Source organism: Orcinus orca, chromosome 11, assembly GCF_937001465.1.
Source record: "Orcinus orca chromosome 11, mOrcOrc1.1, whole genome shotgun sequence".
NCBI classification, from domain to species: Eukaryota; Metazoa; Chordata; class Mammalia; order Artiodactyla; family Delphinidae; genus Orcinus; species Orcinus orca.
In genome coordinates, this window is record NC_064569.1 from 94,816,892 (window position 1) to 94,833,019 (window position 16,128).

Consider the following 16,128-nt stretch of genomic DNA (forward strand, 5'->3'; position numbering starts at 1 on the left):
TCTTGGCAAGCTGCCCCAAAATAAAAAAAAAAAAAAATTATTCCCAACCCAGCCACTCACTTGTTTTGTTTTAAGAGAGGTTAAAAACAAAAATACATTACCATGGAGAGGGCAAGCTAATAAAATAGTAGTCCCGTTAATATACAACCAAAAGGGGAACAATTTTAACAGAGTACCATGTTGACTAGTGGTTCTTTGAGTCAGTAATTTTCAGCAATTGTTTTTTAATCCAAGGGCAGGGAGGAAAGTGAAATTAAGAAGGATTTTATTTACTGAAAGATAGTTCCTGATCTTAAAAAAAAAAAAAGAAAAGGTTATGAAGAACCTAGGGGCAGGACAGGAATAATGACGCAGATGTAGAGAATGGACTTGAGAGGACATGGGGAGGGGGGAGGGTAAGCTGGGACAAAGTGAGAGAGTGGCATGGACTAATATATACTACCAAACGTAAAACTGGTAGCTAGTGGGAAGCAGCCGCGTAGCACAGGGAGATCGGCTCGGTGCTTTGTGACCACCTAGAGGGGTGGGATAGGGAGGGTGGGAGGGAGACACAAGAGGGAGGAGATATGGGGATATATGTATATGTATAGCTGATTCACTTTGTTATAACGCAGAAACACACCACTGTAAAGCAATTATACTCCAATAAAGATGCTTAAAAAAAAAAAATAGTTCCTGTTCCCAAACACTGGTTTTCACAGAACTTAATGAGATATATATATATACATATAAAAAGCTGCTTTCAGATTCACAAGATGGTAGATCCAAGCTAATGTTCTCACTCTTAACTGCAAATACTTCTACCTGTATTTCAAAAGCATGAACAAGACATCATCTCATTTTTCTCTAAATTAACTGTGGGGTAGATAAGAATTTTATTTTTTTAAAATTTATTTTATTGAAGCATAGTTGGTTTACAATGTTGTGTTATTTTCTGGTGTACAGCAAAGTGATTCAGTTATACATACATAGAATAGTTTGCACCTGCTAACTCCCAATCCATCCCTCCCCCACCTCCTTCCCCTTGGCAACCACGGTCTGGTCTGTGAGTCGTCTTCTGTTTCACAGATAAGTTCATTTGTGTCATATTTTAGATTCCACATATAAGCAATATCATATGGTATTTGCCTTTCTCTTTCTGACTTACTTCACTTAGTATAATAATCTCTAGGTCCATCCATGTTGCTGCAAATGGCGTTATTTCATTCTTTTTTTATGGCTGAGTAGTATTCCATTGTCTGTATGTATATGTGTGTACACACACACACACACACACACACACACACACACACACACACCCCACATCCATTTAGGTTGTTTCCATGTTAGATAAGAATTTTATAAAAGTAGAATTTGAGTTCAGAAAAGTTAAGTGAGTTACCTAAAATCACCTTGTTCCTAAGTGGCAGAATAAAGCCTAAAACCCTATTGTCTAATATAACAGCCACCACCCACATATGACTACTTAAATTTAAATTAATTAAAATTAAATTAAATTAAAAATTCAGCTCTTCACTCACGCCAGCCACATTTAAGCACTCAATAGCACATGTGGCTAGTGGCTAGTGTTATAGAATATTTCTAACATCACTGAAAGTGCTATTGGACAGGGCTGGTATAAAGGCTAGTTCTTTTGAATTCATGGTAACTTGGGGGAAAAGATGCCACGGCACCTCAGTATTTAATAAAGACGGACTGAGAGTGACGAAGTTAAATCATAGCCTCTTTCTCATTACAAGAAATCCTGAGGTCTGAGGAGGTTGGTTTACCTTCTCAGGGGTTAAGAACACCAAAAGTTACTTTTAAAAGAGCTTCACCAAAATAGATTTTTATCCATATGTACTCAGGAAAGAAAATCTTGAAACTCCGTTTGTACACTTGATCAAGAATAATATAAGAAATAATCCCCAAGTTACAAATAGCAAAAATATTATTATTAAGAATTTTAGCTACAGAGGAAAAGAGATCGCAATAATTAATCCTGACACTTCCAGCCATTAAATAACCTTCTGTCACAGTTTAGAAGAAATTTCTTGTTGGTGCAGAGACTGCTATAGTCAGATGAACAGGAGATTTTCGGCTAACGTGGGGGCCAGTAAAATGACAGCTTAGATTAGCTACCAGTGCTGCAACTGGGCCGCACTGTCTCTGTGTAGCACTTGGCTAATGCCGACGGCTGAAGCATGACAAAGGGATCAAACCGTAGAATTGAAGGGCTGGGGAATCAAGATGTGGTGAAGTTTATTAAAAATAGAGCTGCGGGAACTCCATTACACGAGGCCATTTTTTTCCAGTTTCAGGGTGAGAACACAGGGCCTACTAGAAGATATATAAATCAGTCAAAACTAGCTGGCCAACTGGCTCACTTTCTCACCCAGCAACATGTCTGAGGGCCTCTCAGGGGCCAGGCAGTTGACAGTCCCCTGGATTGACAGTGGCTGCCCTCTCTGAGTTGTGCTGCCCTCACACCCTTCGGATTTTCCCAACCACTGAGAAGTAAGTGTCACCAATGGCAGAGGCTGAGTGCACAGAAACACCATTTAAAATGAAAAAAACAAGCTCACCCAAGAAATGGAGGAAGATCCTTAATCTACTGGACAAACATAATGATTTCCTCATGTTTGCCAAGGTACCAAGGTTTTCCTACTACATGCACATGGGGCAATAATGGCCTGGTAAGGGGTAAGTGGAGCATTAGAAATACGCTACTCTCTGCTTTTTCTCAAGGATTCACAATGGAATAACAAAAGGTGGAGAGGGAACAGACAAATGAGATTCTTCTCTCATATCTAGAAAGATTATAGGAGACTTTTTTTCTCATTTGTTTGGGTCAGGAGAATTTCCAGGTTTTCCTTTAAAATGTTATTCCTCTGCAGCAGCTCTCATTGCCAGAATGTTTTTCTTAATTTTCACCTTAACCTTATGGCTTGTACACTTTAAATGTCAAAGAGAAAGGCTGTGGGGAAAGCTCTGTTTGAGAACAAAGTGTACCACACATGACCCACCTCTTCTATGAATCTTCATCCTAGATACAGCAGCATTCCTTAATCTTTGTACTTAAACACCAGCTTCCTATCTGTGCCATCTCTCCTCTCCCTCAAGATATGCAGAGCTTCAGACATCATTAAAGAAAGCTAAGGGCCTGGAATATGTAATCCTTTGCTATCTGGCACTCTGCATTTGGTAGGGTTTAAGTAGTGTTAAATTCGAGACAAATGTTTACAGGATGAGAAAGAAGGATTCTGGGAAATGATTCTATTTAAAAGCACATCAGAAACCAACTTTTATATCCCATAGTTTAGATGCCATGAACAGAGCATATCAAGTAGCAGAAAGAGGTGTATGCGAATTGAGGGATTCTTTAATCCCCTGAATTCTATGGGAAGGCCGTAGCCCAACTTTGAACAATATGCAAAAACATGAATGACCCTGACAGCAAGGCAGCTACTGAAAACATCATGTCCTACAGATATGATGTCAGAACTGGAAGCCAGCCACACATGGGAGCTGCATATGAGGGTTCTCTGAAACGAGGTGGGTGGGTTCTTCCTAGAGCTACAGAAAGATTGGGATGAGAAGAATTTGATAAAAGATATTATCAGAAATGATGAGGCAGAATAGAGCCATGACTACACTGCTCCTTTCCTCTGGTTTGAAGGTCCTAATTACTTCCTAAGTTGTACAACAAACTTAAACATAAAGGCACTTTTCAGAAACTCCTCAGGCCAGCAAGATGGAAATGGAAATGGGCACTTCAAACCAGATGTTATCTTTTCAGGTCTCCAAATCTCCAATAATCAACAAATGGCTGATCAATTATGATTTGCCCCCAGCACTACTCATATTTTTTTGGAAAGACATGAGTGAAGGGTGAGATGTGGAATTGCTGGGGATGTCAGGGAGGCAGAGAATGTTGGAGACTATAATGGGAGTTAGGGTAGTGGTGAGGGGCTGTGGTGAGGAAGTGGTGTTACTCAGAGGGTGAGGGGCTGGGGAAAAAAAAAGCCTCATCTTTGGGAACTCAGGGCCCTATCTGCACATGAGCAGGCATGCTGATGAGCAGGGAACTTCACACCTGAAACTCTTCCCAGGCCTCAACACTCTCTCTCATAATCTAAGAGTTTGCTTCTTACTTTCTTCACTAGAAAAGCTGGAAACCAAACTGTGCCCATAGTTGAAGGTGGCTTGTTGTATGAGGGAAGATGCAATATTCTCATAGAAGCAGGGCATTTCTATTCCTATAAGAAGGGCAATTATTCTCACTTCACAGATACAGAGAACCACCCAAAGCACACAATTAGATATTCAGAATATTTTAGAACCCGGGCTCCTGACAGAACAGGAGTGTTGTTTCAAATTCCATGCCCAGAATTCCAACAAGTTTGCAATAGAGTGGTATCTGTGTCTGTCTTTCATCCTCTCCCTCTCTCTCTTTCACACACACACACACACACACGCACGCACATGCACACACACACACTCCACTTTACAACTGGCTGTCTTCATTCATTCGTTCATTCAGTGCCAGGTACTGGGGACAGAAATATAAATAAGATACTTTCTCAAGGAGCTCACAGTCTAATTGGAGAGACAAACATATAAGCAGATAACTGCAATACTCAAGCATCATTTGTCTTAACAACACAGAATACTGTGAGAAATGCTAAGCAAGGAGACTGTATACAATAAATCTTATTAAACAGTTATCTCCAGTAGCCCCTGGTATCAAATGAAAGGCAGCAAGACGAAGGCAAGGCACTCATCCTCCGTGTGGCTTTTGGATCCTGAACATACGACAGATCCTGAGAAGTAGCACTATGCTCTCAGAACCAGTACTGTAATTAGAGTCAGCACCCCACAGGTCAATGCTGAATTGCTCTTTATCTTGTGTATGGGCAAATCTTACTACCCAGATAAACTGTTAAATGTCTTGAGGGCAAGTCCTGTGCCTTACATTTCTTTAATCTCTAGAGCACCTAGGACTACCCCAAGCAAAAAGTAGACACTAAATGCATGATGTCTTGGTGAAAGCCACGTGACGCTGGGTAACTTGTTCCTCTACAAGGTTTGTATATAGATTGGCGGATCTGGAGTGTTTTGTAAAGCACAACACCACCCTACCTGATCACATTAACTGATCCACACTTTAAAGATGGGGAGTCCTTCACTGGAAGGCCAGAGAAGAAGATGGCATGTGGGTAGATTGTTTGGTAGTTAATAGCAATTTTAAAAAAGATATAAATTTGAGACTTAAGTTTCCTGGCTGACACTCAGAAAGAGACCTCAGACTCCTTATACTTGCTATGAAGTTCTAGCTCTTAGACATGGACCTGGTATTACCACGATGTAAATCAAATCCCATCTTCACTTGCTTAAAAGCCGTCAATGGCTTTCCATTGTAGTTAAAGCAGAACCTACCTCCTCCTCATGGTTGACAAGGCTCTCATTCTGGCTCCGCACACCTTGTCAATCTTAACGGGCCCCTACTCTCTCCTCACTTACCAGGCCCAGCCACAATGGCTTCCTTGATGTTTGCAAACATGCCAGGCTCTTAACTGCACTAGGCCCTTACACTTGCTCTTCCTTCTTCCTGGGCCCTCTTCCTGCTTCTGAATGACTGTCTCCATCATATCCTTCAGATCTCAGCTCAAATATTTCCTCCTCAAGAAGGCCTTTCTTGACCAACTTTTCCAAAGTGATTCCATCTCATTCCTATTATTTATTAATATACCAACCAGTTAATTTACTTCATAGCATTTACCATGTTTTGAAATAATTGTGTTTGTCTCCCTGTTTATTATATTATCAGTCTTCTAAGTACAAAACTCCTGAGAGCAGGAGTTGAACTTATCTTCCTGTAGCAACAGGCACACACTAGGTACTCAAATATTTTGAATGAATGAGTGAATGAGAATTAGGAAAGTACAGTAGCAGTAGGTTAGCAGCATTGAGTTAAGGTGAAAAACATCAGTTCTCCCACTATGAAGCTAGAAGTTGTTGTATGATATATAAATTTTTACTTCATTAGGGTGTGTCCAAGTAGCAGTTAACACATAAAGATAAAAGAAATGAGAGGGAGAGCCTAACTCTCTGCTGATGACTTAAAAAGAAATGTCAAAAAAAGCAAAATTTTGCTGGCTTCAGCTTCCACTCATTTTATAAGGCTATTGGTAGTAAAAGCAAATTTTCTTACTTCTAACAGATTCTTTATTTCTCCCAAGTGATGCAGTTCTGCACCAAGCCCAGCCCTGCGATACCCCCATCAATGACTCCATTCAGGCACACTCATCCCCATGCCAGCCTTAGGGTACATCTGAGGCTCTCACTCTAAATAAAACTGGGGTTGACTCAGAATACTAGATGGAAAAGGGCTGTCTCTTCCCAAGCATCCGAACACTAAAGCAAAACACATGTGAGAAGTGTTTTTCCTCACAGTACCCCAGCTCAAGATCTGTTCCTCCTATAAAGGGAAGTATAATAGGGCGTAGAAACCCTTTAAAACGTGCAATTCAGAAGCTAAGGATGATTCAATGGTACCGTTAAACCTAACGTTTTTTGTTTCACTGAACTTTATCAATTAGGGCTGTTCTCTTAACTATCACTGATTGAGAGGCCCTGAACTTAGAAAAGTATGACAAAGAAAGCAGTGAAAAATGAACCCCATAGACCTTGTTTTCTGTTAGATTCTCCCCGTGGCATACTGGGTACACACACCGCATCCTAAAAGCAACTCTATCAAGTGCTGAGAGGGGGAGAGAGAGTGGTACTTACGCGGCATGATCCCTTGGCTCACCAGTTCCTCCCGCGTCCGGCGCTGCTGGAGCTTCAACTGCAGCACTGCATGGCAGCAAAGAGAGAGGGGAGATAAAGGCTCAGTTGGGCATTCCACCACAAAAGACACATTTTCAAATGCAAAGAAAGCCTCGAAACAGAAGGGTGCAGCGTGAAAGAAGGATCCCCTTTAATTGTGACTGTAATTGCAGAAGTGGCCTGATACAGCACGGTTTCCGTATTCTGCTGTGGGCGGCGAGAGGAAGTTGCAAAGGGTCTTGCTGGGTGATAACAATCCACAAAGTACCAAAGTCTTGCCTCTTGTTCAAAACCTTCTACAACACTGTGTCCTCCTCCAAGACGAAAAAAACACAAATTCTTAACTCGAAGAAAACATAATGAGGACCACCGCACAGCAGAAAAAGCTTTCTAGATGTTCTACACCTTCTTTCTGGTAGCAAATGTTTACCACCATAAGTATAGCGAGTGATAGATCAGGAAGTATTGGTTATTTGCAAAATCTTTTCTTTTGTATCTAAAAATTATACCTATTTTCAGCAAGCAATGGATTTCCATGGACCAGAAAATATTTTGCCATTAAGATAACTCTTCTCTGCCTCTTCCTCTTCACTTAGAGCCTTTTTCTGTTGACATGAAACAACAAAGCTAGGTGATTCAAAGCACATCCGGACTAAGGGAGGGTGATGGGTGTTTCTACTATTTCTACTCTGGCAACACGACTTGATATAACAAGTTAATAGGAATTTTTTTTTTTTAAGTAAAAAGCCAATTATCTCTATCTCAAATGCCAGTGAAACCTAAAGGGTATTACCACTGCACACCATACAGAATGACAAAGGCATAGCCTCCATTCAGAGACTAAGTGAGAAAATGTCCAGAAAAGGAGGGTTAAGAGGATCTCATGGGTCAAGGGAAGTTCCCTTATATGATAAGTCTTCAATTATAAGGTCCCTGCAAGTCACATCTGAGGGGGACCTGTATCTGTTAGGAACTATATTACCCTAATGTCTGCCTTTTCCATCCACAAAGCAGTTTTTAAGAAGGTCTCCAAAAACTGCAGAACCGTAACTAGTCTCTCCTGACTATATCTCAAATTCAGCAGGTCCAAAACCTATCTTTCCCCCCAAAACCTAATCTACTTCCCATCCTTTTTCTCTTTAATGGTATCACTACCCTCTTCCCCAGCACTAATACTAAAACTTTTGAGCCAACTTCAACTCTGTCACCTCCTTACGCTCCTATTTCATCAAGTTTACTACGTTTCCTCGTGTTGCAGTGACAGCACTGTGTCTCGCCCACTCTCAGTCACCCCGATCAAGACTGTCCAATCCCTCTTCCTCCAGGTACCATGAACTTTCCCAACTCCTTATTCACTTCACCTGGAAATGCCCAACTCTTCACCTGACCTTCCCAACTCACTCCTCCCCAGCACTGAGAATTACTCCAGGCCTCCTGTGAGCTACCTTTTATCTGTTATAAAAAGTAGAGTGATATTTTGCCCTGTGTAATACTTACCCTCTGAATAAATCTTCTCTCTCCTACCAGTTTATAAACTCCTGGAGGGGGGGCAGGGAATATATCTTACTACTCTATGAACCACCCCCCAAGAGCACTTAATACACAGTAAGTATTTAACAATTGTTTCTTAAACTGAACTGGATCTCTAAATGATGATACATACAGCCTGAGAAATCTAATCAGGAGGGTATTATTATTATTTGCAGATTAACGTTGTTAAAAATAAAGACAGCCTTGCAGAATAAAATATAAAAGCAGCAACGGCCACACTAATAGCTAACATTTATAGAACATGTGCTCTGTGCCAGATACTGTCCTACATTCTTTCATGTTTTAACTCACTTAATCTTCATAACTCCCCTATGGAGAGAACAGGTATTATTATTTTATAGGTAAGGAAAATGAGGCCCAGAGAGATTAAGTAGGTTAACTAAGGTGATCTACTAATAAGAGGTACAACAGGTTTTGAACCCAAGCATTCTGATTCCAGAACCTGGGCTCCTTACTTCTCTGCTTCTCCAGGGTCTTTTGGAAGCCTGTGCTGCTAATAAGATAAACAGGGACGGAGTTTATCTTATTACCTGGGTTCATTCTGTGGTAAGGCAAAGGGGATGAGGGAAATGGATGGTTCAGGCCAGGGTCAAAGAAGTTTGGGTGATCAGTTTCAGTAAAATAAATTTAATCTAAGAACTTGATTTCAGAATAAATTACAGATCAACAGCAGTAGTAATAATAAAATAAAATTATAATAGGGGTCATTGAGTGTTGCTATGTGTCAGCCCTATGTTAAGTGACTGACATGCTTTTCACTTGTTTAATTAAAAAAAAAAGCCCTCTTTTTTACATCAGGACTTGGGAGCTGCTCTGTGGTGCTTGGAACAATGGCTTTCTGTGTAATGGAACTGTTATGTGGAGAGACTAAGATGCAAAGGAAAGTTCCAAAACATATGGGAGAATGTTTGCTGGAAAATGACTTAGTTAAAACCTGACAATCCTACCAGCATCCTGCAGGTTGAAGGATGAAGCTATGAATGTCACCAATTGATGAACAGCTTCATTTTAAATGAGGGGTTGCTGTCTGCCTATTGAAAGAGGCCAGTTTGCTATGAAGTTCCTAAGGTGTAAACTTTTCTGGCTAGCGCCACGAGATTTACTTGTCTGTTTTATGAAAAACTGGTGATCAGGAAAAGCTCTTCATTTTATGGACACGGAAAGAAAACAAAACTCAAGACAGATTATTTTAATTTGTAAATAGATGTCTGAACCAGCATCGAATCTAGATTAATGCATCCATAAGATTCAAGCCATTTCTATTCAATCATGTCACTGCCCTAGAGTCATAACCTGTTATTGATACTTTCTAGCTCTGAAACTGTTTTAATGGAAAATTCTTTTTCAGTTATCCAGCCTTGTAATTAAATAATTTTGAAGGCGGGGGGAAGCCCTGTGCGAATAGTACAATTATTATCTCCATTTTACAGATGAGAAAACTAAGGATCAAACCTTTAAACTTTTGCCTTAGGTCAGATGGCTCAAAAGTGCTGGAACTAGGATTCGTACCAGGTCGCTGTGACACTACAGTGAAGGTACTTAATACTGTGCCACATGTCTCCTTGGAAGAAAGAAAGAGGAGGGCCAGGCAGGATAAAGTAAGAGGGGAAAAAAGGGCATATATTTGTCATCTTGTAGAGTGTTTCTAAGGCCCCGTGTAAGATGAGCTATTAGAAAAGGATTAAATATAACAAACTGATTTGATTTCAGAGAACAGGGAAACCTAATGCAATTCAGTAAGTCTGAACACTTAAAAAAAAAACAATAACTAATGAAAACTCTATTATCCAAGAATAATTTGAAGTATCAATCATCAGCCTTCCTAAAAACCCATATACAGATAGGGCCATAAGGGATCCATTATGCAAACTTACTGACTGAAAAACTTCTTGCTTCATGAAAGCAAAAATTTAACTCTGATTCGAGCTTTTTATGGAGCTTTTTTTTTTTTTAAACAGCTCTAGGTCAAAGAGGAAGGTTCATCTAATAAACCTTTTCCATCTCTAAAACTAAATGAAATTAAAGTTCAGTTATCTGAAAATTCCATCTTGTGCCTCTCAGCAGTTAACTCCAAACCCTATGCTTATCTGAAATCTGACCAAGTTTCCCATTTACATAATAGAATTAACCCTTTATCAGTATACTCTGGGTATTGCTATAATTTGATTGTAGGTATGTATTATTTTATACATTGCATAACCCCTGCTAACCCTAACAATGTTTATAAGGAGGAAAATAAAAGCCCTAAGCAGTAAATTCAGAATTATGGTGTAATGTATCTGTCTGGCTCTGTATATATACAACAATTCTTCTTCTAAGACTTACAGCTACAAAGAAATGCATATTTATATGAATTTCCCCTTTCCTTAGTCTATCTTAATTCCTCTTAATTCTAAGCACTCTAAATAAAATGGCTTTATGTTTCCAGGCCTTGAGGATTATTCATTTTAGAACAAATCATTTAATAAGTGACTTTCAGTAAACACCATATTATGTATTATGTATATTATGTATTACGTATAATGTTATTGCACATCACCATTTAGATTTCCTCTCCATTCCCCAAGTCAATAAAAACTAAACAAAAATACTTATTTGTGCACAAGCATGCATCTTTATACCTTCACTGTTATTGAATTCCACAAATTTAATATATCATCTGTTTCTAAATGGGTCTGTGCAAGCAGCCTATATATAGATGAACAGATGTCTTTAAAGCTGATGCATGGTGAATCAACTGAGTTGCCTGCCAGAAAAGGACTGGAATAAAAAGAAACAAACCGTAAAGTAGGGGAACCTAGGTTCTCCATTCCCCATGAAAATAATCAAGTTTTCCATTTGTTTCAAACACAGGTGATCAACTGCTATTTGAATAACTGGCTACTTGGGAAATCAAAGCAAGGGAAGGAACTTCACATATTTCTGCCCTGTACGACCATGGAGGTATACTGATGGTGTTCAAGGGATAATGCCCAAGAAATGAACACATCAAACAATTGGGTCAACTGAGTCTGGAAAGAAAAAGCAAAAATAAGTGCTGTGTTCTCAAGTCCAGCTCTATGGCTTCCACTGGTCAGTAGTTCTGGATTTTACTGAAAAGGGAGATGTGCAGCTCAGTAGGTTGCTCCTACCTTATTCATATTTACCCATTATTGATTTCACCATGGCTTCTAGAATAGGGAGGCAAAGTATAAGTTATGAGGGAAGTAGAAAAGAAGAGGAAAGGGTTAGTATGGGAATGACTGGGAAAGAACAAAAACACTCCCTCTGCATCGTCCTTTGCTCAGGATGAAGACCTCTTCAACAAAGATTCTGACTGCAGGAACATTCCATTAACTCAGCTCTATTCGAAACACTGATGAATCTTTTTCTCAGTTCTTTAAATTTGGATATGAAACCTAATCAAATGACAAAATTTGATCACAGCTCTTCAGACTATTTATGTTACAAAAAGGCTCCAAAATAAACTTGTTGACAAATAAGGGAAATGCTCCTTGACCAGAAATTATATGCTAGTCCAAAAAGTGCTCTATCAGAAACTCAGTGAGGTTTACATGCTTGAGGAGAGCAAAAGGCAAACAAGCCTTCTCAAAAATCTTTTCTCTCCCCACCCCCACCCCCGCTAAGATATCTGACCCTAAGTTATGGAGGTTTTCATACTTCAGAGGAGGAAATTACTACCCAGAAATGATCAATTGAAAGACTGGCCTGGTTGGAGTTAAGTCTGAAAGCATGAGTTTTCATGAAAATTAAAAGTGACCCTCATACTAAGATACTAAAATAAAAAGGACAAATATACTAGAAAATAAATTAGATGTCATTTCTGGCATTCTTAAGGTACGACTAATACTAGAAGATTTCGGGACTTCCCTAGTAGTCCAGTGGGTAAGACTCCGTGCTCCCATTGCAGGGGGCCCGGGTTCGATCCCTGGTCAGGGAACTAGATCCCACATGCATGTGGCAACTAAGAGTCCACATGCCGCAACTAAGTCCACAAGTGGCAACGAAGACCCCGCATGATGCAACTAAGACCCGGCGCAGACAAAATAAATAAATATTAAAAAAAAAAAAACTAGAAGATTTCTCCATTTTGTGTTTTTTTTTTCATTTTGTTTTTTCCATTTTGTTTTAATTCAATTTCATGATACTTACTTAAATGATTTAGAATAAGGAATCTTTTGATTTATCTCCTCATGAATTACAATCTACCTCACTCTTTTTTTTTTTTTTTTTACGGTACACGGGTCTCTCACTGTTGTGGCCTCTCCCGTTGTGGAGCACAGGCTCTGGACGTGCAGGCTCAGTGGCCATGGCTCACGGGCCCAGCTGCTCTGCGGCATGTGGGATCTTCCCGGACTGGGCCACGAACCCGTGTCCCCTGCATTGGCAGGCGGACTCTCAACCACTGCGCCACCAGGGAAGCCCTACCTCACTCTTGATAATGAAGAAATATGCAGAAAATCAACAAGAATATAGAAAACTTGAATACACTCCACCCAACAACTGCAGAATACATATTCTTCTCAAGCACACATGGAACAGTCTCTAGGACAGGTCATATACTAGGCCATAAAACCAGTCTTAGTGAGTTTAAATGGATTTAAATCATACAAAGTACATTCTTTGACTACAATGAAATTAAATTAGAAACCAACAACAGAAGAAAATTTGGGAAATTCATAATTATGTAAAAATTAAACAACACACTCTTAAGTAGCCAATGGGTCAAAGGAAAAATAATAGGGAAATTAGAAAGTATTTTGAACTGAACAATATATCAAAATTTATGGGATATATCTAAAGTAGTGCTTAGAGGGAAATTCATAGATTTAAATGCCTATATCAGAAAAGAAGAAAGATCTCAAATACATACTATAAAGCCTTCACCTTAAGAAGCTAGAAAAAGAAGTGCAAACTAAACCCAAGGTAAGTAGAAGAAAGAAAGTTAAAGCAGAAAGGAATTATACAGAAAACAGAAAAACAGAGAAAACCAATGGAACCAAAAGTTTTTGTTTAGAAATATCAACAAAACTGACAAATCTTTAGTCAGAATGACCAAGAAAAGAGACATAAAGCAGATGCAAAACTCAGCAATGTAAAAGGAGGTATTACCACCAACTATAGTAAGTAAGAAAGTTAAAAGGGAACACTATGAAGAACCATATGCCAACAAACTAGGTAACTTAGATGAAGTGGACAAATTCCTAGAAAGGCACAAATTACTGAAACTGACTCAAGAAAAAACAGAATATCCAGAGAGACCTATAAAAAGTAAAGAGATTTTCCTTTTTTTGAGGAGAAAAGAAAAACCAAGGCTCAGATGGCTTCACTGGTAAATTTTAGCAAACATTTAAGAATTAATAATAATCCTTCACAAACTCTTCCAGAAAACAGAGAAGGGAACACTTCCCAACTCACTTTATGAGGCTAGCATTACTCTGATACCAAAGCCAGAGAAAGACATCACAACAAATCTACAGACCAATGTCCCTTATGAACACAGACACAAAAATTCTCAACAAAATACTAGAAAACAGAAGCCAGGACTGGAACCAAATCTTCTGTATTCTTATCCTTGTATTCTTTCCCCCATTCTAGTGATTCTCAACCTTTACTTCCCAAATAAAATCATCTGAGAATGTCTTCAATGTCTGGAGTGGGGCCTGGACATCAGGGTTTTTCAAAGGCTTGCCAGATGATTCTAATGTAGTGTCAGGTTAACAACTGCTGCCCCATTTAATGCTACTTTGGCGTAACTTAAATTCACTTTACATTGGAAAATTAAACATGTTCCATCCATGTTCATGATGCCAATTATAAATCATGCTGAGTAACTAGTACTGCGCAGATTTAATTCACCTTTCTTTTGATGCTCCCAATTAACTGCTTTTAAAGCACATCATCCTTTGGTGTGTACTGAACAATGGTTGAATCTTTTTAAGTTAAAAATTTTGTTTTAAATTTGTTTAAAAGTTTGTAACAGGAGAGGACTTTCATTTTCTAACACACTTCTTCCAGAAAAATTATTTGTCGTCTACTACTGAAGGTTTAAATGTCAAGGGGAAAAAAATGGTTAAAGAACAACTTAATAAACAGATAAAATCCGGTATCCCTAGGCTCACTTCCGTGACTTTTCTATCTAAATCTAATGCACTTGATATGATGCATCATCTTCTAAGTTCTCTTTTAAACATAGCCTAGCACACTTATTTCATAAATATTAATTGTTAAAACTAATTTCAGATAGTATATTCTTACTCCAAATTCTGTTCTTTCTATACCCAAAGCCTGATCTCATAATAACTGGTACATTTTTCCTCCTCATTAACCTTCAGGTACCAATCCCAGAAGAAATAAGCAGATACAATTCAATTGAGCAATAGACAACACCACCTCTAGCTTCAAACTGGAGAATGTGTTTTACTGGGAAGAGAAGGAACAGTGTGGGTTTTAGCCTTATGTGAAGCTTAGCATGCTCATAATTAGAATATTCATCTTTGCAGCAGTGAATTACACCTATGTTACTGGTGTATTTTTATACTTCAGTTTACCCTATAAACTGCAAAATCACCCAAATTGTAAAACCACATCACCTATCACTTAGAACCAGAGACTATTCTCTGAACACCCACCCATTTCATTATTAGAGTATATGAATAAAAGTAGGTGAAGGGTGTTTATGTCAATTATATCTCAATTTTCAAATTAATTATTTATTTTTAAAAAGTAGGTGAAGGTACCCCCAGAGGAAGGTATTTCTCATTTCTGCTGCCTGGGCTACTTTATAGCATCACCACCAAAATAGGGATTGGGAGTCGGGATGAGTAAAGAGTTCTCCTCCATGCATCCTCTCATTCACTCATCTAACAAATACGTTAGGGTTCATACTAGTAGGCTGGATACACCTATGGTCTCTGCTCACATAAAGCTTTCAGTCCAGTGGGGAAACTGACATCAAATCACATATAAATAAGTACAAGTTGTGATCAATGTTTTACAAGAAAGAATAAAGGATATGAGAGAGGTCAGACCCTGGAATTCACAGTTACTCCTCCTTTAATATTCTGTGATAACTAACTTTCCACATTTCCTCTTCACTATTTTTTAGATGATTTTTTTATTCTCTTCACTATTATAGAGTCAATTACTTAAGATACTAACAATCCTTGAGAAACAGAGACGTCAGGGTAAGCTGTATCAAAGTAAGTAAGTTAAGACACAGTTTCATTTAGTCACTTTACACATATTTGCTTAGTTGTTCGAGGGTTCACATACTAGTTGGTCAGCACACCTATGCACCTCATATTCATGCCTTATTCAGTTATTCCTCAGTTCCTGTCAAAACTTTCCTTGGCATTCACTCCACTCAAGAAATATAAGGGTCTACTACACGTGCCAGCCACTGAGCTTGCTGTGGGGATATAGTAGTGACCAGACAGAGTCGCTGCCTTCAGTCGTTGTTTGAGGGAAACAACCATCAAATAAGGACTTATAAGAGTGAAGAGTATTTTCAAAGAAAACATTACTCAGACACCACATCCCAACCAAGTGGCTTGACGGTTCCCATGATTCAATTCATGCATTCAAACATCTTTTGTACTCTCAAAGCCAGGGCCGGGCGCTAGAAATAGTTATGTGAATAAGACATGGTCCTCATGCTCAAGGAATTCTTAAGTCTAATGCAAAAAAAGGGACTCAAAACGGATAATTACAATGCTATAAGAAAGATATTGATGTCTGTAATATAGATTTTTTACTTAAAAAGTC

At 38.8% G+C, this 16,128-nt stretch overlaps 1 protein-coding gene across 7 annotated transcripts in view; it reads right to left on the reverse strand.

Moving 5' to 3' along the window:
- MRTFA (myocardin related transcription factor A) overlaps positions 1 to 16,128 on the reverse strand; it is a 199,576-nt gene that overhangs the window by 33,375 nt on the left and 150,073 nt on the right. For all 7 annotated transcript variants that reach the window (XM_049693907.1, XM_049693909.1, XM_049693908.1 and 4 more), the window contains one exon: positions 6,772 to 6,837. In XM_049693907.1, the coding sequence (XP_049549864.1) occupies positions 6,772 to 6,837 (66 nt within the window). The remainder of the gene's footprint in view (positions 1 to 6,771; positions 6,838 to 16,128) is intronic.